The sequence below is a fragment of the Loxodonta africana genome, chromosome 11 (genome assembly GCF_030014295.1).
Source record: "Loxodonta africana isolate mLoxAfr1 chromosome 11, mLoxAfr1.hap2, whole genome shotgun sequence".
Taxonomy (NCBI): Eukaryota; Metazoa; Chordata; class Mammalia; order Proboscidea; family Elephantidae; genus Loxodonta; species Loxodonta africana.
In genome coordinates, this window is record NC_087352.1 from 2,053,718 (window position 1) to 2,078,170 (window position 24,453).

Genomic DNA, 24,453 nt, shown 5'->3' on the forward strand with positions numbered 1-24,453 from the left:
GCTTTTAAGTAGGGATGGTGACCTAGTTAAACTGGTCAGATGGATCACCTGGCAGCCACACAGAGGGCAGATCAGAGGGGGAGTCTGCAGCCAGAAGCCTAGTAGATGATCAGCTGAGGCAGGGCCCATGTGGGAGACAGCCAGGCTGGACCAAGGTGAGTGAGGATGTGATGAGAGGAGGAGCCCCACGGGCTCTAACTAGCCTCTGCTGTTGCTTAAAGATCATTTACTTCATTCACGCCCTCAGCCCATCCTGGGAAAACAAGGGACCCGAGGGGCTGCTCCAGGAACGAAGGACAATCAGCGGCCAGCTTCCCAGCTCATCTACCTAGCTCCTCCGGGACCCAGGGTAAACCTGGTATTGGGAGACAATTCCAGAAAGAAAAATGAGGCAGAAACAACTGTCCAAATACTGTTTACTGAAACCTGGAGAGAAACGGGGAGCAGGTATATGAATGTCTGAACACCATGCCTAGGAGTGCACGTTGACGACAGCGACATACAGGGCCAGAGTGCTGAGGGCCAGCAGCCCCGTCACCACTGCACGGGCCAGCAACGCTGTCCAGCTGCCCAGGGAGCAGAGGTGGACAAAGGTCCTGTGGGGAAACAGCACAATGAGGGAAGGAGAAGAGATAACCCACCTCCACCTGGAACCCAGCCTCTGGCCCCAGCCAGCTCACTCCATGACAAAGGCCTTGTAGACACTAAGGAACATCAGTAGGAGGACAGCTGGGCGGAACGTGTGGTACAGATCATAGCGCGTTATCATCCAAACCTGGGCAGATGCAATGATGTAGTGGACCTGGAGGGAGGCAGAAGTCAGGACTGGGCCTTAGGCACATGGCCACCAGCAAAAAGGCATGTGTGCGTGTGTGGATACAGGTGGGGGCAGGACAGCATACCAGACTGATGTTGGAGTCGATGCTCATCTGGATGTATTTCCAGTCAAACTCAATGCCTCGCGCTCCGACCCAGAGGGGGATGCAGCTGAGGAGGGCAGAGGGAAGGCTTCTCTGGTACCCGCACACTCTCGGTACCCGCGCGCTCTCGGTACCCGCGCACTCTCGGTACCCACACACTCTCGGTACCCGCGCACTCTCAGTACCCACAATCCGAGCCCCTGCCCTCCTATACCCTCCTGGGACCCAGGTGTTCTTTCTCGGAGTCTGGGTTCCAGGCTGCTGCACGCACCGGGACATAATGAGCTCAGCGGTGGCCCAGCCCAGGGCAGCAACCATGATCTTGTATTCCCCCTTGCCGGCATTCCGGGACATGACAAGGTTTAGGCCTATCAGGTCTGCCACGTCCACGCTGGCCTTCATGAACTCCTGTGGGTCCAGGGGTTGGGTTGAGGCTTGAGGAAGCATGGGGTAAGGGGCCCCATTCCTGTACTCCCTCATTCTCCCGTGCCGCACTCACCCCGATGAAATCATAGATGCCGCCTTCCCAAGTGGGAAAGAAAGTGGCGAGGAACAGCATCTGGGAACAGAAAACAGGGAGGTCACCTGAAAGTGAGGGAGATAAACCACCTGGGCTTTGTGGGAGGTTCGTGTGTGGCAGAGGAGCAGGACACCGGGGCTCTGGGAGCAGCTGAAATGAGGCCACCAGGTGGTGACAAGATTCCAGGGCTGTATGAGATACTGGGCAGGAGCTCTGGTCCCTGAGGGGCTGGAAGTATGAGTTCTGCGGTGACCACTGGGGATCCGGTCAGGCCTGCAGGCAGCGGTGCTGGCTACCTGGGCAGTGTTGGCGGCACCGTATGAAGTCCTGGGAGTTATTTAGCTCTCTTAACTGTACAAAACTCTTAACCATGCAGCTAAGCTTTTCTCAGCTTTACCAAAAGCGCTATGCAAAAGCTGTCTCAAGACCCCTCCGTAAGGTCCACTCCTTCCAAAGCCCTTCTTCTATGGGTGCTCTGGAGCCCTCTCCACGCGGAGTCCCCAGGGCTGTCCCGCCCCGAGGAGCGGGCGGCGGGGGCGGATCCCTGAGTCCCGACAGCTCTCACCTTGCACAGCTGCACAAAGAGGTAGGTGACCCCGGCCTGGACGCACTTCCAGAAGGCGTTGTACTCAGACCTGGGGGAGCAGGCGGTGAGGCGTCCGCCCGGCCCGCGCCCTCTCCGCCCCGCGCCCTCTCCGCCCCGCACTCACAGGCCGCTGCACTTATACGTGATGAAGTAGGGGAAGTAGGCGAGCGCGAAACAGTTCCCGAAGTGGAACAGGGTCATGACGCCGGGCGCCCGCTCCCGCCGGCGCAGGGGTCGCGAGGCGGCGGCTCCAAGCGCCGGTCCCTGCAGGCGCCCCTCTCCCCGGAGCCGGTGCCTGGTGCCCACCTGCCTCCGCCGCGGCCCGCGCGCGGCCTTCTGGGAGCCGTAGTCCCGGCCCGGAGCGTCGGCGCGCGGTGACGTCAGAGGCAGACGGGTCGCGGCGCTCACCGGCCTCGTCCGCGGCCCGCGCGCGGCCTTCTGGGAGCCGTAGTCCCGGCCCGGAGCGTCGGCGAGCGGTGACGTCAGAGGCAGAAGGGGCGGAGCGCGCCCTAGCCTGGGTCACCGCTGCGCGAGCACAGGGGGCCGGGCCGCGCTTTTGGGGACCGGTCACGGCCACGCTGGGCCTTACACACCAGTGCGGACGTCTCGTTTCCCCGAAGTGGGACCTGGCTCGGAGTCGAGCCTGCAGCCCCTTACTCGAGGGTGCAGGTCGATCGAGTTAAGGGGGCGGCGGGCCTTGAACCCGGGTGTGAACCCGACATGACCCGGCGCAGAGACACAGAACACAGTTGTAAGCCTTCTGCCTTCTTTTTTTTTTCTTTTTTTTTTTTTTTTAAATTTCATCAGCGGGCAAAGCGGCGCAGGGCCCTCACGTCTGGTGCCCCTCCTCGGGGAAGCCGCGTGCGGGGATGGGAGTTTCGGGTGAAACCCATGAAGCGAGGCGGGCTGGCGGGCGGTCTTGCCCTTCACTTCTCTCGGCTGAACATGTAGCGCAGGAGGTCGACCACCCGGTGACTGTAGCCGTACTCGTTGTCATACCTGGGGAGCGAGGAGCGGGGGTCAGGAGATCCCCGTCGACGTCCCTGCCCCCCTCCCGCATTCTCCGACTCCTTCCGGCAGCCTTACCAGGAAATGAGCTTCACAAAGTTGTCGTTGAGAGCTATGCCGGCCTTGGCATCGAAGATGGAGGAGTGGGGGTCGGTGGTGAAGTCCGAGGAGACCACCTGGGGGTCGGAAAGTCAAAGATAAGTGCCGGTAGCAGAGCAAGGCCCACCAGGAGCTCAGGCTTGGGATTCTTAGGCTTGTCCTATTCTTGGCCCTGCCACTTATGGGGTGTGTGACATTGGGCAAGGGGCTTCACTTCTCTGAGCCTGTCTCATTTGCAGGGTGGGGGTAGTGTCAGGAGATGGGGACTGCAAAGTTCCCCGCACAGGGCCTGACCAAAGCAAATAGTTCTGCCTGCAGGGGACTGACCAGAGGACGCTGATCACAACACCCTAATGCTGTCCTGATAGCCACCGCTCCCTAGGGACGGCACGGGCAACTCAGAACAGCCAGCACGGAGGCCCTCTCTGAGGAAGGTGGTGAGCCTGCACCTGGACGCCTAGGAGGATCTAGCTAATTCAGGCCTTCAGCACAGTATCTGGGGAGGAAGGAGCAGCAAGCACAGAGGCTCTGAGGTTTTTGCCCCAGTGTGATAGGAGGCCAGGAGTCCCTGGTGGTGCAGTGGTTAGCGCTCTGGGCTGCTAACTAAAAGTTTGGCAGTTCAAACCTTCCAGCCGCTCTGCAGGAGGAGAAAGATGTGGCAGTCTGGTTCCGCAAAGATTTACAGCCTTAGAAACCCTATGGGGCAGTTTTAAGTTCTACTCTATCCGATAGGGTCGCTGTGAGTCAGAGTCAACTCAGTCAGTGGCAGTGGGTTTTGGGTTTTGTGGTGGGAGGCCAGGAGTCCCTGGGTGGCGCACATGGTGAAGGGCTTGGCTACTAAAGGAAAGGCTGGCATTCGAACCCACTCAGAGGGGCCTTGGAAGAAAGGCCTGGCAATCTGCTTCTGAAAGATCATAGCCATGAAAACCCTATAGAGCACAGTTCTACTCTGACACACGTGGGGTTGCCGTGAATCAGAATTGACTGGACAGGCAGTTGGCTTTCTTTTTTTGGTGTTGGGAGGGTTTTCAGCAGGAGGGTGATGTGATCTGATCTGATATCATTAAGAGATGCTGGGTGCCCTTTGAGAGTGGGCTGGCAGGAGCTGAGGCAGGGAGGCAGTACCAAGGTGGACATGCAGAGATGGCAGTCCTGGGAGCGATGTGCCAGGGAGTGACATCCTCGCCTCACCGGGAAGGCACGTGACCGGGGCTGGGCTCTGGGCAAGTGCTGAAGGAACGGGAGCTATCGTCCTTCACTCACTGGGTGTATATTGAGGGCCTGCTGTGTGCCAGACCTGGGCTGGGGGCGTGAAAAGATGTCTCTAGTCCCTGCTTCTTTAGAGTGGTGCACACGGGCGTGGGGCTAGCAGTGAGGGAAAGAGCCACACAGAGAATGTCTTTCAGAGGGGATGCCTTGCTGAGGAGCTGGATTGTAGTACGTGAAAGAAATGAGGGCAGACTGTGTAGCCACGAAGGCAAAGGGCTTTCCAGACCAAACAAGCATCAGATACAAAGGCCCTGAGGCAGAGATCTGTCCTCTCAGCCTTGCAGCTCCAGTCCTGACACACTTTGAGCAGCTCCCTGTCAAGTGGAAGTCCCAACCCTTCCTGCAGAGGGCCCCCCCCAGGGTCCCTTCTCAGCCCCTACCTCATCCTCGGTGTAGGCGAGGATGCCAGCCATGGGCCCCTTGGCCGCCGCTTTTATGGCATTCTTGATGTCCGAGTATGTGGCAGGCCGGGCCAGGCGGCAGGTCAGGTCCACGACAGACACATCCGGGGTGGGCACCCGGAATGCCATTCCCGTCAGCTTCCTGGAGACTCACATCAGGGATGGGATTCAGAACCCAGGGTCTTCTCCCTCCACCCCCTTGCCCTGAGGCTTGGCCAGGCCCCTGCTTTCCCTTCAACAAACACCTCAAGACTTTTAGGACCAGTCCCATCCTCCTGGGGTGTGCCCTCCACCCAGGCTGGCTCTCTGCCCTCCTGCTCTCATACCCTTTGAGCTCTGGGATGACTTTGCCTACGGCCTTGGCAGCCCCTGTGGCAGCTGGGATGATGTTCTGGTGAGCACCCCGTCCGTCTCGCCAGGCCTTCTTTGATGGCCCGTCCACAGTCTTCTGGGTGGCCGTGTAGGAATGGACTGTGGTCTTGGGGAAGAAGAGGGCTGAGGTGAGGCCTTCCTGCTCCCAGGCCCCCAGCCTCTTTTCTCTCAGGCCTGGGGCAGTGGCTCAGATGTGGAGACTAGTGGGGCTCTCACCACAGACTACAGAAGGGCACGTACATGCCAGGGTTCAGTCCTGCCTGCCTGAGAGTTGCACAGTGTTTTAAAAGACATCACCACCCGTGGGCTTCTTCCCTAGCCAGCCTTTTCCTGTCACGCTACAACTGAGCAGGTCCTGGGGAAGCAGAGGTTTCCCTGGGTTTCCCTCCCATCCCTCCTGCCCCAGCCCCTTGTCCTTGGCTCACCATCAGTCCTTCCACGATCCCAAATTGCTCATGGATGACCTTGGCCAGGGGGGCCAGGCAGTTGGTGGTACAGGATGCATTGCTGCAATGGCCCAAGTGGGCAGGGGCGCTGTGAGGCAGGACCCAGAGCCGCCCCTCCACCTTTGCCCCTCTCTTGGGGTGTTTACACAGGCTTGGTTTTGTGAAAAGTCAGGTTGGAGGTGAGATGGGTCATTGGGGGTGCCACTGGAACGCAGGTGGCACCAGAGGTGTAGCTGGAGGGCTCCCTCAAGCGTGTTCTACAAAGCCTTGCATTTCTACCAGGTAGTCTTAGGGTAAGGTTTACATGCTTGCCGTGCTGACTTCAGGGGGGAGAAGCAGATCCCTGGGAAGAAAGCGCTAGGGGTCTCGAGTCTGATCCCCCACCCGGGCACCCCACCGTTACCTGACGATGTTCATGGTGCCAGGGTTATACTCCTTTTCGTTCACACCCATGACGAACATGGGTGCGTCCGGTGAGGGTGCGCTGATGACCACACGCTGGGCACCTGCCGTGATGTGGGCCTAGGAGGGAGCACAGGTGTTAGGAGGCGCTTCCAGTGCTGCAGCCCCTCCTCTACATCAGCCTGGCTCCTCTCTCACTCACCGAAGCCGCTTCTATGGAGAGGTACACGCCTGTGGACTCCACCACAAAGGGGCTCCCAACGGCCTTCCAGGGGATTTCTTTGGGCTCCTTGCTGTGGAGGGGTGGCGCAGCTGTGAGCCAGGCCCTCTCCTGTGCGGGCCTCACCTGCACGGTCCTCAGCCCGCTACCTCCTTAACCCGCACTTCAGCTTCCTCAGGAGACTGTCTCTGGCTACTCCCAGCCAGGTCAGACGCTTTCTACGTTGGCTGCTCAGAATGTGAACTACACGAGGGCCAGGTCTGCCCTGCTGCTTCTGCTTCCTGGTCCCCTGTCCCCTGTCCCCCGAGCCCCTCTTGTCTTTGCCACTCAGCTCCTGTAACAGGGAGCCTGAAACCAGAGGCCAGGAAAAACACCTAGGTTCCAGAGAGCTGCCCCAGAGGAGGGCTGAGGCTGAGGCAGCCTTGGGGCCAGCAATGGCTAATGGTTTGTATTAGAAAAGTAAAGGTGGTTTGCTATTTCCCATGTAGTAATTTTACATTTTTATTTGCTGTTTTGTCAAATGTTTCCATTTGAAATATACTAAACATCTACCTGGTTAAGAATTTGGCTGCTAACCAAGAAAAGTCGGCAGTTCGAATCCACTAGGCGCTCCGTGGAAACCCAATGGGACAGTTCTACTCTGTCTTACAGGGTCATTATGAGTCAGAATTGACTTGATGGTGGTGGGCTTGGTTTGGTTCTGACTTACAGATTCTGAACATCTTCAAATGAAGGATGAGTGTTAATACCGGTGTGAACTATGTGAAACGGGTATTGAGAAGCCAGCACGGCACCCATGTGGCGAAATGAGTTCCTTTATGTGACCTTTTGCCTTGGTTCTTTGGAAAAACATCCTGAGAGATTTTCCCCCTAAGTCATGGGGATTATCTTTGCCCTAGTTTTCTACCCTAGAGGTTACTTTTGCCCGGGTTGACTGACATTTCCTGGGCAAGCTGTGAACAACCTGGTTCGATATTTTTTGCCTGGTCCTGGGCTGCAAACTGTGCTGTGATTGGTATGCATCTTGCAGGGATTGATCTGTAAACTATGCAAATGAGGTGAGTTGTAGCCTACCTACTATGTAAATGAAGTGTCTGTGGCCTACAGAGAGGGAACTGGCCAGTTCTTGGCCTGGTGGGAGGGCTATATCTTGAAATTGATGAGGAGTTTGTAGATGTAGCAGCCTGCCCCACAGAGGCTTGCTAGACAGAAGCAAGAAGAGAAGCAGAAGGAAGAAAGCAGAAAGAAGCAGCGGAGAGAGACAGGAGTCAAGGAACCTCCTAGAAGAGGTGTAACACTGAAGGCAGCTAGAGGCCTAGAAGGGCCCAGTGGCAGAGCCAGGCGGTGACAGGCCCAGAAGGGGCCCTGTGGGAGAGTTAGTGGTTAGAAGGCAGGGCTGAGAGGAGCCTGTCCTCAGGTGGCCGAGAGGAGGCTTGTCCTGCCAAGAGGAACTGAGAGAGCTGTCCTGCGCTGAAGAAGGGAGACTGCCTACATGCTTTGTGAGTTGTACCCTGTTCCTTAATAAACCATTTGACTGTCTGTGAGTTCTGTGTGGCCATTGCAATGGATCATCAAACCCAGGAGAGAAGTAGAGAGTGCCGTGGGAGAGGTGGCTGGTGTAAGAATTGGTAAAAAGGCTGGAGGGTGGAGGTGTGTCTGACCTCCACCTCATGGGAATCAGCTTTGGGCTGATGGTGGTCCTCATTATTCCCCCTGGTGGGTTTAGCCAAGCTCTGCGGCTGCTGCTGGTACTCCCCTTTCACACCTAGTGAGAGATGCTATGTCAGCGTCCCAGGAGGCAGGGTCAGCGTGGCTGAGGCCGCTGGGTGGGGTGCATAGTGCTTAGGGGCCCCATCAGGAACTGAGAGCTTATTTGTAGGGCAACAGGAAGCCCTTGGAGCATTTAGATGGAGTAACCTGGTCCAGCTGATGTTTAGAAAGACCCCTGTGGCTGCTGTGTAGGAACTGACTGGAAGGAGTTGGCTAGGTGGGGATGCCATTTCCTGGAAAGGGAGGTGAATAGGTTTGGGGATTGATGGTGAATCAAGAATTTTCAATATGTTGAGTTGATATGCCTGTGAGAAAACACACAAATGTGTGTTTTAAAAGAAGTTATTCCTGAGTACAGTGGGACATCTTTCTAGATTAGTGCTTCTTAACCATTTTAGGGGACTGGGACCTCTCGGAGGCCCTCTCTCCAGACAGTACCCAGAGGTATGCACACACAATTTGGGGGGTTATGAACCCCATCTGAAAGGCTAGAATCCTGTTTTGGTCATCTCCACACCCTGTCTTAACGTGCTGTAGGCGTGCCATCAGATGGATGCCGCCCTTACCACTGGAAAACACTGATCTCTTGGTCATCCACAACCAGCCGTCCGTTCCTGCACTCCACGTTCCCCTTGTATCTGCCATGGGTGGAGTCATACTTGAACATGTACACCTGCAGGAAACAGAATGGGTCCTAGTCTTGTGGTGGAAGGGATGGAACAGCGAGTACCCCAGAGAGTCCCCACACTGGTGAAGGTGTGGGTCTGCCCCACATTGCAGGTGGGAGCCTTCCTCCAGAGCTCCCCCGAGCCACCTTAGCCTGGGCCCACCCTTCCTGCCCATAGCCTCTCTTGCTGCTCACCATGTATTCTGGGTCAATGAACGGGTCGTTCACCGCCACCACCTTAATGCCCTTCTCCATGCAGGCGCGCAGCACCAGGCGACCAATACGTCCAAATCTGTCCAGGGACAAGGATTGTGAGGGCTGGCCTCAGAATCTTCGTCCAGCAGGCAGAGGATGGGATGGGAGAGGAGGGTGTGGAGGACTGGGTAGGAGGCTTCAATCTGGGGAAGAAGGCCATGCGTGGGCCGCCATCATCTCTTGCCCAGATGACTTCCTCAGCCTCACAACCTTTTGCTGCTTCCTCTGCCCATCCATCCCCTAGCCCCTGTTTTCCACGTTGTAGCTGGATGGAGCTTTTGAAACAGGCAAGTCCGATTATGTCTCGGCCTGAAACCTTCTCCTCTCCCCACCACTAAACAAGGTCCAAGCTCCTCACCGTGGCCTACTAGCCCCACTGCTGGGCTTTCCACCTCCCTCCCTCCTCCTCTGCTTGTTCTTCACTAGCCACGTCGACCTTCTGGCTGTCCTTGAACATAGGAGCCTGGCCCCTCCACCCTAGAGCAGTTGCTTGTCCCTCTGCCTTGGAGACTTTCCCCAGCAAGCTGTATGTTGGCTGCTTTTGATCGCTCAGGTCTTACTCTAGTGCCGCCTCCTCCCGAGGCCTCCCTGACCATCCCAGCTAATGCTTGTCATCCCACTGGGCGCCGTACTGTTCAGCACACACCACTCAACCGTCCCGTGTATTTATTTGATTGTTGTTCTCCCCACCAGGCTGTGAGTTCTCTGAGGGCAGGGGCCCTGTCTGCCTCATTCCCTGCTGTGTGTCTGGGGAGAGCAGAGTGAAAGCCCTCCTGGTGAGAGATGTGGACAGGCCCTTGGTGTGTATCAGAGGAGGGCTGGAGCCCTGTGGCGTCAGGAGCAGCTTGGGGCCAGGGCAGAGGCTTACCCATTGATGCCAACAGTCAACTCCCGGGCCGCAGAAGGCTTCTTAGGTGGTGGTGGCGGCGGCGGCGGTGGCTCAGCTCGTACATCCGTGACTGGCTCCGGTGTGGGCTTGGGCTCAGGCTGAGGTTCTGGCTCTGCCTCAACCTTGGGCTCAGGTGGGGGCGGTGCTCTGGTTACTATGGGGCAAAAAAGACAAACCAAAAACCTGTTGCCACGAAGTCGATTCTGACTACCGTGTAGGACAGAGTCGAGCTGGCCCATAGAGTTTCCAAGGAGTGCCCGGTGGATCCAGACTGCTGACCTTTTGGACAGCAGCTGAGCTCTTAACCACTGTGCCACCAGGGAGGGAAATCAGGGGGACAGGGACAATGAACTGCACAATCAGAGTGAAAGAGATCAAACCACCACCCAGAACCTGCTCCTGGTTCCTGGCCCCGAGTGGTCAATGGACTAGCCCAATGTCTCCTGGACCTACTTAATCACAGAATGGGAAGGGAGGGAGCAGGTGTGTTTTAAATATCAGTGCCAGGGCCCCTCCTCTGGAGATTCTAATTCAGCGGGCATGTATTTTTAACAATTTATCTGGGTGATATTCTATGTGCCTCAGTTTCTTTCTCTGTAAAAATGGAAATAATAGCAGTTGTCTCAGAGGGTAACTGGGAGAATTACCAAAAACAAACAAAAACACTGCCGTGGAGTTGATTCCAACTGATAGCAACTGTTTAGGACAGAATAGAACTGCCCCACAGGGATTCCAAGGCCGTAGATCTTTATGTAAGCAGACTGCCAAATCTTCCTGCCATGGAGCAGCTGGTGGGTTCCAACCACTGCCCTTTTGGTTAGCAGCTGCCCAGCACTTTAACCATTGTGCCAGCAGATCAGGTGAGGTGATATACATGGCAAAAGAGAGGAAGACCATCAACAGTGGCTGCATAACAATTGTGAGGATGGCACAGGACCAGGCAGTGTTTCATTCTGTTGTACATGGGCTTGCTAGGGGTCAGAAGCAACTCGACAGCATCTGACAACAGCATTATACGTAGTAGGAGCCCTGGTGGCTCAACAGTGAAGTGCTTGGCTGCCATCCGAAATGTTAATGGTTTGAACCCACCCAGGGGCCGAATGGGAGAAAGACCTGGTGATCTGTTCCCGTAAAGATTAGAGCCTAGAAAACCATAGGGGGCAGTTCTCCTCTGTCACATGGGGTCTCTAGGAGTCAAAATCCACTTGACAGCACCTAACAGCAACAAAATACATGGTGCCTACGATAGAGCAGGAAACACCCCACACATGTATTTCCGTGATCACTTCCCAGACTTGTCTGATAATTGCTGATCTAGTCCATTGGTCCGTGAATTGTTCTGATGGTAAGAACCATCTGGGGGGGCCTCTTTCTAGGAAAATATGACTCAGATGGTCTGCACTGAGCCCCGTACTCCAAACGATTCTTATCCTCAGGGAAGGTTAGGAAGCACGAGTGTATGACCGCCATGTGAGATGACTGAGAGCTCAGCCCCCAGCCTTTCCCAACACGCGCTGCCACGTCGCACCTAGAAACACCTGTGCTTGCAAGTGTGCTTCTACCTGAGCTACAGACGAGGGCTGGGAGAGAGGAGGGGAGACAGCAGGGCGGGGCCTGGGCAGCAGAGGGTTTCAGGCTGCGGAATCAGGCCTGGGTACCAGCCCTGGCTCAGCCGCCCGAAGAGGTGCCGTCTCGCAAAGGCGATGAACCTCCCTGGTCTGGTTCCTGGGTGTCACATCTGACCCTCCACCTGGAGGCCGCTGTGATGGCTCAGCGAGACCTCAAGGCACAGAAGCTGTTTTCACTGGGGGACCAGAGGTAGTCTGATAGTAAAAGTGTTCACGAGGAAACGGAGAGAAGGGGTAGGAGAGAGCCTGGAGGATGAAGGCGGGAGGTGCTTTTGGCACCAGAATCAGAGGCTCCGGGGAGGTGGTTGGGGTTGGTGGGAGGTGAAGGTTGGATAAGGGCTGGGACCAGCTGGCCTGACCCTCTGCTGCTGTCTCCCTGCTGCCACAGACCTTGTGGCCTCAGGCTGGACTGTGGGTGTTCCCAGTGGCAGTACGAATCCATAAGGGTATTTAAAAAACCAGACCCCCTGCGACCCTATAGGACAGAGTAGAGCTGCCCCATAGGGTTTCTAAGGCTGTAACCTTTTCTGAAGTAGATTGCCACATCTTTCTCCCAAGGGGTGGCTGGTGGGTTTGAACTACTGACCTTTTGGTTGGCAGCTAAAGTGTGTTAACCACTGCATATTAAAAAGCCAAACCCACTGTTGTCGAGTCGATTCCAACTTATAGTGATCCTATAGGACAGAGTAGAACTGCTCCATAGGGTTTCCAAGGAGCACCTGATGGATTTGAACTGCCAACTTTTTGGTTAGCGGCCATAGCTCTTAACCACTAAAAAAGAAAAGAAAATAACCACTAGCCACCAGCATATTAGTGTTTGATGGTGACAGTGACCCTGAGGTTCTTGGTGACGTTGAGGATGTTTGCATTCCTGGGGGTTCTGTTTCTGATGTCATGAACGGGGGAGGTTCGTCTACCTGGGTTAAGGGCGGGGATCTGAGCCAACTCAGGGCCTTTCAGAAAAGATCCTGATGGTCCTCATCTCCCTACTCCCCCAGCCCCAGCCCTCTCCTCCTCTCGGCTGTAGGGGTGGGGTACATGGGATGAAGGAGAGTGCTGTGCTAGGAAGGAAGAGCCAGCAGGGAGAAACTGCGGTGTACAGAGCATCACCTGGGAGGTGAAACAAGGCCTTGGCGTGCACATTCACAATTACAATGACGCTCCCATTTCCAGGGTGCCGGGAGCCCTGGTGGCACAGTGGTTAAGAGCTTCGCTGCTAACCAAAAGGTCAGCAGTTGAATCCACCATTGGAAACGCTTTGGAGCAGTCCTACTCTGTCCTATAGGGTATCTGTGAGTCGAAATCCATTCCACCCCACGGGTTTATCAGGGGCCAGGTGCTATGCTGAGCTCTTAGTGTTCGTCATCTCACTGGGTCCTGTGAGGCATGCGCTATAAACCTACTTGGGGGGGGGAACTGAGATTCCAAGTCACAGAGCAAGCGATGAGCCTGGAAGGCGTTCAAGCCCAGTGACCTTTAACCTCTACCCCGCAGCCCAGCCAAAGCCCCGCCCCACGGCGCCACACCTACCCCTGTGGTACGGAGGCTTCCCGGCTGGCTCCCCAGCCCTGGGAAGTGAGGCAACAGCCAGGGAACCGAGGTTGCCTTCCTGGCTTGGTCTGGGTGGAATATGTGCGCGCGCGCGCAGCTCTGGCTGGGTGAGGCCGGGCTGCCCACAGGCGTGGAACAGCGGCGCTGGGCCCCCGGCTCTACCACCCGCTTGCTGAGAGTCCTGGGCAAGTGATTTGCCCTCCCTTACCTCTGCCAATCGCTCTGAAAGTGGGGACAGTAAGCACACTGACCTCACCTGGTTGCGAGGCTTCAGTGAGCGCACGCCCACGATTAACACGGCCCTGGCAGGCTGCGGGTGCCCTTGCTTTGTGCGACACCAGGGCGGACCACGTCCACCCACATCCACAGCAGTCGGTCGCCACGAACATCACGCAAGCTTATACGAAAACCTAGCCCGCCAGCAGCCCTTCAGCAGTCGCCAGCTCGCCTCACAAACGCCCTAAAGCCCCTCTCCTCGCCGCCCTCGGAGCTCCAGCCTCCGTCCTGGCTGCTGCTTCTAACCTTCCCACGGCCCCACAGTTGCGCAAGGTCCACCCTGCCCGGGGACGGAGGGTCCCCGTGCCCCCACCATCGCGGTAAAAACCACTTTGCTGGAGGTGAGCAAGGCGAGGCGGGAGGAGGGAGTGAGGCGGTTCCTGGATGGAAGAGCCCAGTCCGGCAGGTGCGGACCCGCTCCTGTGCCTCCTGCCTTCCCCGAGCGCACTCCTTTGGAAGGAGGTACTCGGGACTGACGAGGACCCTGTGCGGGGGCGGCGTGTCCCCCCACACCACACTTTCTTCCTTTCCCCGGGATCGCTCCGCTGCCTCCCTCACCCGGGCATGGCTGTCGCAGCAGCTGGACGACGGTGACATTGGTGAGGACAATGTCGCGCTTCGACATAGCCTCCTAAGGTCTCATGGCCTTGCCGCCCCGGTACCCGCTGTGATGGTACTGAGATGCTGGGCGCCCGGGGTTCTCGGGCCGAAGCTTCTTTCCTGATGTCACAGTGTCCAGTGACGTCACAGACAGGGCTGTGCATAGGCAGGAGATGGGGGGAGGGTGCACTGCCCACTTCATCCTGGTCTAGGAGTGTGACCTCGCTCGCTGTGCACACCGTTGCAAACACCCACAGGCTCCTGCAGTGGAATCCAACTTTTCACCCTGGTCCCTCCAAGCCCCTCTCTCTCCCCCTCGGCACACTGGCCCCATGCTGTTTCTTGGCCTCCCCTGTGGATATCTGCTGCATGCAGCTGCTTCCCTAGGCTTGGAATGCCCTTCCCAGTCTTCTTTTGGCTGCTTCTTGTTTCCCTTAGATGTCACCCTTTAAGAGAGGCCCTCCCGGACTCCCCATCTAAAGTCCCTTCCTTTCTGTCATGATCTACTGCCCACTGTCTGCCTATCTTCCTGGAAGCCTTCTCTGACTTCCCCACCCTGGGTTGGGCTGGGAAGCCCTCTTGTACTCCAATGTCCAAACCGCTCTGGGGTTCACTCTATGGGTTTTGATTTTCCTCATAGCACATCTCTCTCTCTAAAATCACGTTGTTTGTTCCTTTGTTTATCTGCCTGTTGTCTCTGCCCACTGCAGTGTGAGCTCTGTGATGGCAGGGACCTTGTCTGCCTTGATCGCTTCTGTATCCCATCGACTAGAAGATGCTTGGCGCTTGGAAGGTGCTCACTCAGGAAACGAGTGAGTATGTAAACGTCACCAGGTTTCTCCTGACCCCCAGTCTCAAAGCAGCCCCCAAGGCATATCCTCTCACACTGCCTGGTTCTTTTCCTTGGAGCTTCTCTTGTAGTTTGTCATGATCTGGTTATTGGGTTACATGATCAGTGTCTTTCATTGGGCTGTAGATCTCCCACAGGGCATGTATTCTTGCCTGTTTTGTTCACCACTGTGCGTCCGGCACCTAGAATGGTGCCTAGCGCAGAGCAGGCTCTCAGCTGTCGTGTGCCGTCAAGTGGATTTCGACACATGCGGATCCTACAGGACAGAGTAGAACTGCCCTATAGGGTTTCCAAGGCTGTAATCTTTATGGAAGCAGCCTGCCATGGAGTCTTTCTCCTATGGAGTGGCTGGTGGGCTTGAACTGCCATCCTTTTGGTTAGCAGCTGTCTTAGTCATCTAGTGCTGCTATAACAGAAATACCACAAGTGGATGGCTTTAACAAAGAGAAATTTATTCTTTCATGGTCTAGTAGGCTGTAAGTCCAAATTCGGGGTGTCAGCTCCAGGAGAAGGCTTTCTCTCTCTCTCTTTGTCGGCTCTGGTAGCATAGTGGTTAAGAGCTACGGCTGCTAACCAGAAAGTCGGCAGTTCAAATCCACCAGGCTCTCCTTGGAAACCATGTGAGGTAGTTCTACTGTGTCCTATAGCGTCACCGTGAGTCGGAATCAACTCGACGGCAATGAGTTTGGTTTTTTTTTGGTCGACTCTGGAGGAAAGTCCTTGTTATCAACCTTCCCTTGGTCTAGGAGCTTCTCTGTGCAGGAATCTTGAGTCCTCCGCACAGGTCCAAAGGAAGCTCTCTGCTCTCGGCGTTGCTGTCTTGGTGGCATGAGGTCCCCAACTCTCTGCTTGCTTTCCTTTCCTTTTATCTCTTGTAAGATAAAAGGTGGTGCAGGCCACACCCCAGGGAAACTTCCTTTAGGTTGGATCAGGAATGTGACCTAAGCAAGAGTGTTATGTCCCACCCTAATCCTTTTTACCACAGGCAGAGATTAAGAGTTATAATACATAGGAAAATCACCCAGTGGAGGACAATCACACAATGGGCATCATGGCTTAAGCAAGTTGACACATTATTTTTGGGGGACACAATTCAATCATGACAGCAGCTGAGTGCGTAACCATTGCGCCATCAGGGCTCCTCAAAAAACATTTAGGGAAGAACAAATGGCTCCCCCTCCCCCAAAGCACTGAGGGTGGGGGCTTGCCTTGCATGTCTGTGACTCACAGCCACGCACCTTCACCTGCAGGGCCGGTTGACACGCAGCTCTGACCTAGGTTTAGGGGCATGAGGATTTGGGCCAGGAAGGAGTCATCATCCAGAGGAAGAGGTGGAAGCAAGAAGGGGCAGAATGACATACGCTCTCCCATACCCACCTCCTTCCCCAAACCTCCATGGGAATTTAGTTTGCCAAGCAACAGCCCTGAGACAGGAGGGGGAGGGGGACTCCTGCTTGGATGACCCAGGAGAGGTGGAATTGAGAATACATAGAGTGGGCCTGTAACTCCTTGCTGCTGAGTCGATTCCGACTCATAGTGACCCTACAGGACAGAGTAGAACTGCCCCATAGGGTTTCCAAGGAGCGCCTGGTGGATTTGAACTGCCGACCTTTTGGTCAGCAGCTATAGTTCACAGTAGTGCCTAACCACTGCGCCACCAGGGCGCCATTGCGTGTACAGATGGGGAGATTTAAATGAACCAAGACCAAAAACACAGATGATTAGTTTAAAAGAAAAAAGAGGAAGGGACAAACTTTTTTTTGAATTTTTATTGTGCTTTAAGTGAAAGTTTACAAGTCAAATCAGTCTTTCATACAAAAATTTATATCCACCTTGCCATATACTCCTAGTTGCTTTCCCCCATATAAGACAGCACACTCCTTCCCTCCACTCTATTTTCATGTCCATTCGGCCAGCTTCTGAACCCCCTCTGCCCTGTCTTCTCCCCTCCAGACAGGAGCTGCCCACATAGTCTCATGTGGGAAGGGACAAACTTTTAACAAATACAATTAGTGGATAAAAGACAGCATGAACAAAACTAGGATTGAAAAGGGATTGACTCTGTGCAACTTTGCAACTGTAGACTTGAACACTTAGATAAAATGAAAAATTGTCTTAGAAAGTATGAAGGATCAAAACTGGTACAAGAAGAAATAGCAAACCTGACTAGATGAATAACGAAAGAAGAAACAGAAAGAGTAACAATATGTCATCCTAAAGGTTTCAGATCTAGGTGGTTTTATGGGCAAGATCTACCTAGCCAGCAGGGAATAATTCTTGGCCATTCTGGACTACTGCTGAGATCATACCAAAGCTGGGAAGCCCCGGGGGCAGTTTCCACATGCAGAGGCACTCCTGGTCAGCAAGCACACTGTGTGGACTTACATCCAATCCTTCTCTGGCATACTTTAGGGAAGGACTGGGATGGTTCAGCTACTGAAAAAAGCCTCCTCAACTCACGCAAGGAGACCAGCACAACCATCTGACCCAAACCAGCAGAGGATGGCACAAGAAAGGACAGCTTCGGGCCAATCTCAGTAATGAAGACCGATGCCGAAGTACTGAACCAAATAGTAGCATGAATAGAGATGGGGAGGCTGAGGGAGAGGGGCTGAAGCTGAGAGAAGATAGAAGGATAAGGCAGAGAGAGGGGTGGAAAAGGAAAGATGGAGTACATTTCGAAAGGGGAGACCCCACCTTTCAGTCTCAGGGCGGGTTAGGATTCTGAAGCTCACACCAACTCTTCCCCATCCAGTAATCTCCTGGCATGGGAAACTCCCTCATTTAGACACTGGACAAGGACAGGATAGCCACACCTGAAGTTGCCTAGGGATTTGGCTTTGTCCCTGGAGCCTGAAACTGGGAAACAGATTTGATGAGCTCAAGCTTGTAGAGGTGGTACAATTAGTCACCCTCTGCAGGCAGGGCCCAGAAAAGACAGAAGCTCCTGGATCTCTGGGCCTTGGATGCCTGGTCCTGGGTGGAGCCAAGTGTCCAGGATCTGGGTGGGGCCCTGGGTCCTCTAAGGGGGAGTGGGCCTTGTTGCCCTTGTTTGCAAAGCCTAAAAACATGTGCAGATTCTCAGCATGCTGGGGCAACCACACGTGTAACTATGCCGCCCCCACTTGCTCACACCCTGCACATTCCTTCCCACCAGCAAACCTACCCCACTCCCTCTCCCAGTCTCTCCCCTTGGCACCAAAACCCACATATCTTTCACCTCTGCACCCAACTGAACCCACCCACAGGCTCCTGTTCTTCTGGTCTCAGCCTCCCTCCACACTAGCTCCCAGATACTATGCTGTAGGCAGCCATGACCTGCCCTGCCTTCTGTTGGCCCCCTTTATGCTCTGGGCCAAACTCTCCACTGTTTTCCCTTCCAAACTGTACCAAAACAGCAACACTTGGGGTTTCAGGTTGGAGCCTCCTAAGCCCCTAAGAGAGAGGAGGGCAGGAAGGATGAGTTTCTGGCCCAAAGCCCAGTTTTGGCTCTGACAGTTGACTGCTGCCCCGGGTCTTTGGCCCCTCCCCATGGCTCCCTCAACCGGCTTTTCAGGAGACACTGCGTCCTGTCCTAGCTCATGGCAATCAGCCCCCTGCCTTTGCCCAAGGGCTGGGAGGCAGGAGTCCTGGGTTCTGTGAAGAGAGTAAGATCCTTGCTCTAAAATCTGTAACCATCCCCAAAGAACACGGTGTTGTTCTGGGGGCCCAGGAACACTCCCCTCCAGTCTCCCATGAGACTAAGACTCAGGCTTGTCCTCTCTTCCCTTAGCTTCTTTTAACCCATCCATTTGTTCAATCTATAACTATTTATTGACTCCCCAGGCAATGCTCTAGCAGCTGGCATATAGCAGTGATCAACACAGACAAGTGCCCTGTCCGCAGGAAGTTTACAATCTGGTAGGTGAGATGGGTATAAAATATAAAGGTGATTTCTGATGGCCATAAGTGCTGTGAAAACAACAGGATGATATTACAGAGTATAACTGAGGGCTGGGTGGTCAAGGAAGGTTTATTTTGAGAAGGTGACATTTGAGCCAAGAACAGAATAGCCCTAAGAACAGAATAAAGAGGTGCCAAAACCAAAACAAAACAAAACAAAAAACCAAGCCCATTGCTGTCGAGTTGATTCCAACTCATAGTGACCCTGAAGGACAGTGTAGAACTGCCCCCATAGGGTTTCCAATGAGCAGCTTGTGGTTTGGAACTGCCCACCTTTTGGTTAGCAGTCGAGCTCTTAACCAGGAGCCAGCCATATCAAAATATGGGTTCTGCATTCCAGGCAGAGAGAATGGTAAGTGCAAAGGCCACAAACCATGAAGCAGGAATGAGCCTGATGTATCCGAGGAGTAGGGAGAAGACCAGTGTGGCTGGAGTACAGTAAGTAGGGATATGTGTGGGGTGTCAGCATGGACAAGAAAAAGTTCTGATGACTCTCTCAACTCACCCAGAGTACTCTCCGCCTCCCCTCAACTTCCCTGTACCCCCCACCCGCCTTCCAGACTCTTACTGCTGGGGAAGCTGGATACTTAGATCCCTCCAGAGGAGTGAAGGTGTTAAAGAACCAGGCCTGGGTCCCAGGGATGGAGGAAGATTGAAGGCGGAGTTGAGAGAGAGGAAGCCTGGATAGTGGGTGAAGAATGAAAAGAGGAGGTGATTGGAAGGGCAGACATCTAGGCTCTGGGGTGGAGGGCCTGAGCAGGGAAGGAGGAAAGATGCCAGGTTTTTTTTCTCCATTTATGACTCATCCTCTCCTCCTCCTTCTCCTCGTTGCTCAACCCCAATCTCCCTGGGAAATACCTCCTTGACTGGGGACCAAGTCAGTGCCTCACAGGGGTAATTGAGTCATGAGGGGTGGAGGAGAAGGAGGGAGGCGGAGAATAAATAGGAGCCTTGCTTCCCTGGCTCCTCTCTGAATTCTTCTCACCTTCCCAACAATATGCATCCTGCCATTTTGGTGAGATCCTGCTCCCTCCTACTGCTATTGGGAGCCCTGCCTGGATGGGCAGCCAACAATGACCCCATTGAGAAGGTCATTGAAGGGATAAACCGAGGGCTGAGCAATGCAGGGAGAGAGGTGGACAAAGCCCTGGAAGGCATCAATAATGGAATCACTCAAGCTGGAAGAGAAGTGGAGAAGGTTTTTAATGGACTTAGCAACATGGGGAACTATGCTGCCAAGGAGCCGGACAAGGGCATCAACAATGGCGTCGGACAAGCAGGAAAGGAAGCAGAGAAGTTTGGCCATGGGGTCAACAATGCTGCTGGACAGGTTGGGAAGGAGGCAGACAAAGTGATCCAGGGGGCCCATCATGGGGTCACCCAGGTGGGGAGTGAAGTGGGGAGGCTTGGCCAGGGGGCCCACCATGCCGTAGGGCAGGCTGGGGACGAGGCAGGGAAGCTGGGCCAGGGGGCCCACCATGCCGTAGGGCAGGCTGGGAACGAGGCAGGGAAGCTGGGCCAGGGGGCTCACCATGCCGTAGGGCAGGCTGGGGACGAGGCAGGGAAGCTGGGCCAGGGGGCCCACCATGCCGTAGGGCAGGCTGGGAACGAGGCAGGGAAGCTGGGTCAGGGGGCCCACCATGGAGTCAATGAGGCCTTGAAGGAAGCAGAGAAGTTTGGTCAGGGAGTTCACCATTCTGCTGGGCAAGCTGGGAAGGAGGCAGAGAAGTTTGGCCAGGGAGTCCACCAGGGGGTCAATGAGGCCTTGAAGGAGGCTGAGAAGTTTGGTCAGGGGGTCCACCATGCTGCAGGTCAGGCTGGGAAAGAGGGAGACAAAGTGGTCCAAAGGGTACATAACAGAGTTAACCAGGCTGGGAAGGAAGTGGAGAAGTTTGGCCAGGATGTTCACCATGCCGTTGAACAAGCCGGAAAGGAAGCAGACAAAGTGATCCAAGGGGTCCATGATGGGGTCCACCAGGCCGGGAAGGAGGCAGAGAAATTTGGCCAAGGGGTCAACTACGCTGCTGGCCAGGCCGGAAAGGAAGCGGAGAAACTTGGCCAAGGTGTCCACCATGCTGCTGGCCAGGCTGGGAAGGAGGCGGACAGGTTGAAGCAGAATATTCATAATGGGGCCAACCAAGCTGGCAAGGAGGCCAACCAGCTGCTGAATGTAGGTGAACGGGGTTGGGAAACTGGGGAGAAGTGGGCTGCGAGAGGGGGAGGTTAAACCCTTGGGACATTTGGGGAAAGAAAAGAAGTTTGGGCAGCTATGTAACTGTTCCCCCTCTTCCTTTTCCATCTCCCTTACAAGGGAGCTGGTGGTCATCTGGTGACTAAGCCATCTTATATACAAAGCCCCATATTGGACAGGGTGGAAGGGACCCAGTCCCACCTTAGGGAGCTGCCCGCCTCTACCTAGTTAAGGAGGTCTAAAGCGAGGAACATGAAACCTCTGCCGGGAACAGAAAACTGTCACCGAGACCAAGATCTTTATAGTATAAGCTGAATGAGTGTTGAAAACACCCAGAGGATAAGAGTGAACATGGGAAACAGCTTTTTGAGATAAGCTCTAGTCTGTCTAATCTTCACAACAACCTTTTGAGGTAGTCAGGGTGAGGGTGCTGACTCTCTGATGACCAGGTAAGGAAACTGAGGCTCAGATTTGCCAAGGTCAGTCATGTGGCTAGGACCCAGATCTGGCAAATCACAGGTCAGGGTTCTTTCTCACCCTCCACACTGCCAGACTGGGAGACCTCCTGGAGGATTCCCAACACCCATTTATGTAGAGGGAACAGATACAGGAGTCCAGGACAGGCAAGTGGCACCAATCACAACAGAACAGGTACCAAGGAGGGCGCTTGGGGAATAGGAGAAGGCTGGCTCCTGGATCGGCAATTCCCCAATTTCCGTGAGGAGTTTTGGGATCAGCAAGATGTGACATCTTGGGGCTTGGCCCAAGCCTCACCGGCCAGAACCATGTCTGCTGCCAGGCAGGGAGCCAGGGATGAGTGGGTGAGGAGGAAGCGACTCCGTTGGAAGTGTGCGTGGTAAGGCGGAGGAGTCTGAATCAAACTGCGGGACAGACGGAGGAGGTCCGGGAGAGAGCCGTCTTTTAGGGGTTTGAGGCTGACAACAGTGACTGGAAGCAGGGTTGCTACTGGAGAGCCACTGCGGAGTGTCTGGGGATAAGTTAAGGACAGGGATCCACCTGAGCTAGGGATAAGGCTGGGTTGTGTGAAGAAGGGGTGGATTTGAGGTCAGCGCTGGGGTTAATAAACTATGGCCTTGCATTTGTGTGGGTCCTCTAGGCTCTGTTTCTAGACAAGGCCTTTCTCGGGGACAGAGCATTTCACTGACTAAAATAAAAGGAAGTTTGGGCAAGACCAGTCAGCAGGAGGCGGACATCCTTCCTGGCTTTTCTTCCCAACTTTCACAGAATTCCCAAAGGAATGTGAGAAATTAATTCCCTTGAGATTCCTTTCTGGACAGTTGGGGGAGGGGGAGTTAAGCCTACCTCCCCACCCTGTCCTCAAGCCCAGTCACGCTAGAAGGGAGCAGATCAGTCAGGAGAAGGAGACCCTCAAGGGCTAAGGGGGTTGTAATGCTGGTCTGGGGTTTGTTCACAGGGCGGTCAGCAAGGCAGACCCACCGGCCCTCACGGAGGGGCTGGAACCACAACACTGTCATCCGGAGTAAGTCACCCAAGAAGAGCCTGGGCTTGGAGATGGGGTGTATGGAGGCCACTGGGGTGGTGGTGGGATGGATGCTGGAGACTGACCCTCTTGTGTCCTTGAATTCCAGGCCTCGGTCAACAAGCCCTTCGTCAACTTTCCAGCTCTGTGGAGGGTGAGTGCCGCATGGCTTCTACTTTCTGATCTCCATCTTGGGAGGAGCCCTTACACCCACTTCCCACTGCTTATCCACGGACAGCGTCATTGCAGGCAGACTCTCAGCCTTTGCAGAGGTCACCCAGCCTGCTTGCCCAGCCCTGGCCCTCTCTTTCTTCACCTGCTCTTTGCTCTGACTTCTGCTTTTGGGTGCTTTCCTTTCTCATTGAGGCAGACACAAGCTGGGAGGAAAGACTTCTGGGAGTCAGGGACGGAGGGAGAGGCTGCTGAACCCCCCCAAGCCTGCCATCCCTCCTCATCCCTCCTCATCATCTCTCATCTGAGTCCCAGTGGCTGGCTGCCTCCCTCCCTAGTATGAAGACCTCTGCTGTCCTCCCCTACTGCCTGGCATCTACATGCTGGCTGACGGGACCCCGTGGTTCTGTCCTCTTTATGGTTGGAAGGAGCCCTCCCTCCACCACAGAAGCTCCTATGGAATCCAGGTCCTCGCTCTGGGCCCAAGGGGAAGTTCTGACTCTGCATTTAGTACACTGGCCGCCTGTGACTGGGCCACAGCGGGGAGGGTGTGTAACAGCTCTGTGGGCTGCCACTTGGAAGGGAAAGGCATGCCCCGTTTATCCTCACGCTGTGGGGGCGGGAGTCGTCCCTGGATGCTGCAAATGGTCAATGTGCTTGGCTGCTGACCAGAAGGTTAGAGGCTCAAGTCCACCCGCAGGTGCCTTGGAAGGAAGGGCCGGTGATCTCTTTCTGAAAAACCAGCCATTGAAAACCTTACAGAACACAGTCCTAGCCTGACACACATGGGGTTGCCATGAGTCACAATTGCCTCCATGGCAAGTGGTTCGGATGGGGTAAGATGGGGTCCTTTGAGGCGGAACAGACGAGTGTCTGGGGATAAGTTAAGGACAGGGATCCACCTGAGCTAGGGATAAGGCTGGGTTGTGTGAAGAAGGGGTGGATTTGAGGTCAGTGCTGGGGTTAATAAACTATGGCCTTGCATTTGTGTGGGTCCTCTAGGCTCTGTTTCTAGACAAGGCCTTTCTCGGGGACAGAGCGTTTCACTGACTGAAATAAAAGGAAGTTTGAGCTAGACCAGTCAGCAGGAGGCGGACATCCTTCCTGGCTTTTCTTCCCAACTTTCACAGAATTTCCAAAGGAACGTGAGAAATTAATTCCCTTCCTGGTTCCTACAGAGGCCTCAGTGCCTCTGCCTGGGAGGGCCAGCTCCGCATTCTTCCCAGATCCAGGTGCCAGCTTCTTCAGGTGGTCCCCGAACACAAGCAATTCCTGGGCCAGGTGGCCAGTCTCCCTCTCGCTTCTCTTGGGGAGGGGGTGTCTTGGTCCCCTTCATGACTGTGTGCTCTGGGACCCTACATTCATTCCCTCTCTGCTCTCTCCCAGAGCGTCACCAACATCATCCCTTAAACTGATGCCTGGCCTTGCTGAGCAGATTGATGTTCCTGTTGTCATAGCCGCTGAAATGACCTGGAGGAGCTGGGGGGTGGGGGAAGGGGGGTTCTGCCATCCCTCGTGGGGGCTGGACTGAAGAGTAAATGTGTAAATGAATAAACGACACACTGAACTGTGATGCACTGTCTCCTCATGGGCCATTGTGCTCCCTAAGGTGGGATTTGGGGTGTGTGTCCTTCTGCTCCTCGTTACCCACTGAAGGAGTAGGGGTCTGAAGCCCAGTGTGGGCTGAGCTGGAGATTTCAGGCTGATGAGGTCTGAGAGGGTGGTTAACAGGGATCAGCCATGCTCCGGAAGTGTCCAAAGCCCATGCTTGGGGCTGGGAGGAGCAGCCATGCAAGGAAAACTACCTCAGGCTGGCAGTGGGGAGCGAAGCCCCAGAGAGAACAGCCGGAGCCTAGGTGAGCCCAAGGGGTAGCTTCCTTGTTGAGGGGCGTGACTCCAGAGGAACAGTAATAGCTTGT

General features: G+C 55.0%; 3 protein-coding genes across 4 annotated transcripts; 1 reads left to right on the plus strand and 2 right to left on the minus strand.

Moving 5' to 3' along the window:
* Positions 1-399: 399 nt before the first annotated feature.
* TMEM147 (transmembrane protein 147) lies at positions 400-2,328 on the minus strand. The gene is made up of 7 exons (XM_064293544.1): positions 2,151-2,328; positions 2,006-2,075; positions 1,420-1,479; positions 1,192-1,328; positions 903-987; positions 681-802; positions 400-596 (listed from the first exon to the last, which is right to left on the minus strand). The coding sequence occupies exons 1-7, from the start codon at positions 2,225-2,227 to the stop codon at positions 473-475; spliced, it is 675 nt and encodes a 224-aa protein (XP_064149614.1). The 5' UTR covers positions 2,228-2,328; the 3' UTR covers positions 400-472.
* A 227-nt stretch (positions 2,329-2,555) lies between these two features.
* On the plus strand, positions 2,556-24,107 carry SBSN (suprabasin). Of its 2 annotated transcripts, XR_010323299.1 has the most exons (5): positions 2,556-2,777; positions 14,590-14,691; positions 22,298-22,363; positions 22,473-22,517; positions 23,921-23,950. XR_010323299.1 is itself a non-coding variant. In XM_023539859.2 (4 exons), exons 1-4 carry the CDS (start codon positions 19,669-19,671, stop codon positions 23,942-23,944), a joined length of 1,308 nt encoding a protein of 435 aa, XP_023395627.2. In that variant the 5' UTR covers positions 18,647-19,668; the 3' UTR covers positions 23,945-24,107. The 2 variants fall into 2 exon arrangements, 1 of the variants encoding a protein (XP_023395627.2); XM_023539859.2 differs by lacking the exons at positions 2,556-2,777; positions 14,590-14,691 and adding an exon at positions 18,647-20,841 and having other exon boundaries at positions 23,921-24,107.
* Positions 2,842-13,904, minus strand: GAPDHS (glyceraldehyde-3-phosphate dehydrogenase, spermatogenic). Its single transcript, XM_023539822.2, has 13 exons — positions 13,593-13,904; positions 13,260-13,328; positions 12,983-13,121; positions 9,804-9,978; positions 8,876-8,972; positions 8,580-8,686; positions 6,226-6,316; positions 6,025-6,143; positions 5,601-5,682; positions 5,130-5,281; positions 4,783-4,945; positions 3,113-3,210; positions 2,842-3,025 (listed from the first exon to the last, which is right to left on the minus strand). Exons 1-13 carry the CDS (start codon positions 13,902-13,904, stop codon positions 2,953-2,955), a joined length of 1,677 nt encoding a protein of 558 aa, XP_023395590.1. The 3' UTR covers positions 2,842-2,952.
* Positions 24,108-24,453: the final 346 nt, after the last annotated feature.

Excerpts from the sequence above, each read along its gene's own strand:
- SBSN (XM_023539859.2), top strand. The coding sequence starts at position 19,669 with ATGCATCCTGCCATTTTGGTGAGATCCTGCTCCCTCCTACTGCTATTG. Across the intron at positions 22,364-22,472 it reads CCACAACACTGTCATCCGGA|GCCTCGGTCAACAAGCCCTT; the intron begins GTAAGTCACCCA and ends CTTGAATTCCAG. Across the intron at positions 22,518-23,920 it reads ACTTTCCAGCTCTGTGGAGG|AGCGTCACCAACATCATCCC; the intron begins GTGAGTGCCGCA and ends GCTCTCTCCCAG.
- TMEM147 (XM_064293544.1), bottom strand. The coding sequence starts at position 2,227 with ATGACCCTGTTCCACTTCGGGAACTGTTTCGCGCTCGCCTACTTCCCC. Across the intron at positions 1,329-1,419 it reads GCATCTATGATTTCATCGGG|GAGTTCATGAAGGCCAGCGT; the intron begins GTGAGTGCGGCA and ends CTGGACCCACAG. Across the intron at positions 803-902 it reads TCGACTCCAACATCAGTCTG|GTCCACTACATCATTGCATC; the intron begins GTATGCTGTCCT and ends GCCTCCCTCCAG.
- GAPDHS (XM_023539822.2), bottom strand. The coding sequence starts at position 13,904 with ATGTCGAAGCGCGACATTGTCCTCACCAATGTCACCGTCGTCCAGCTG. Across the intron at positions 9,979-12,982 it reads GAAGCCTCCGTACCACAGGG|TAACCAGAGCACCGCCCCCA; the intron begins GTAGGTGTGGCG and ends TTTGCCCCATAG. Across the intron at positions 6,144-6,225 it reads TCTCCATAGAAGCGGCTTCG|GCCCACATCACGGCAGGTGC; the intron begins GTGAGTGAGAGA and ends GCTCCCTCCTAG.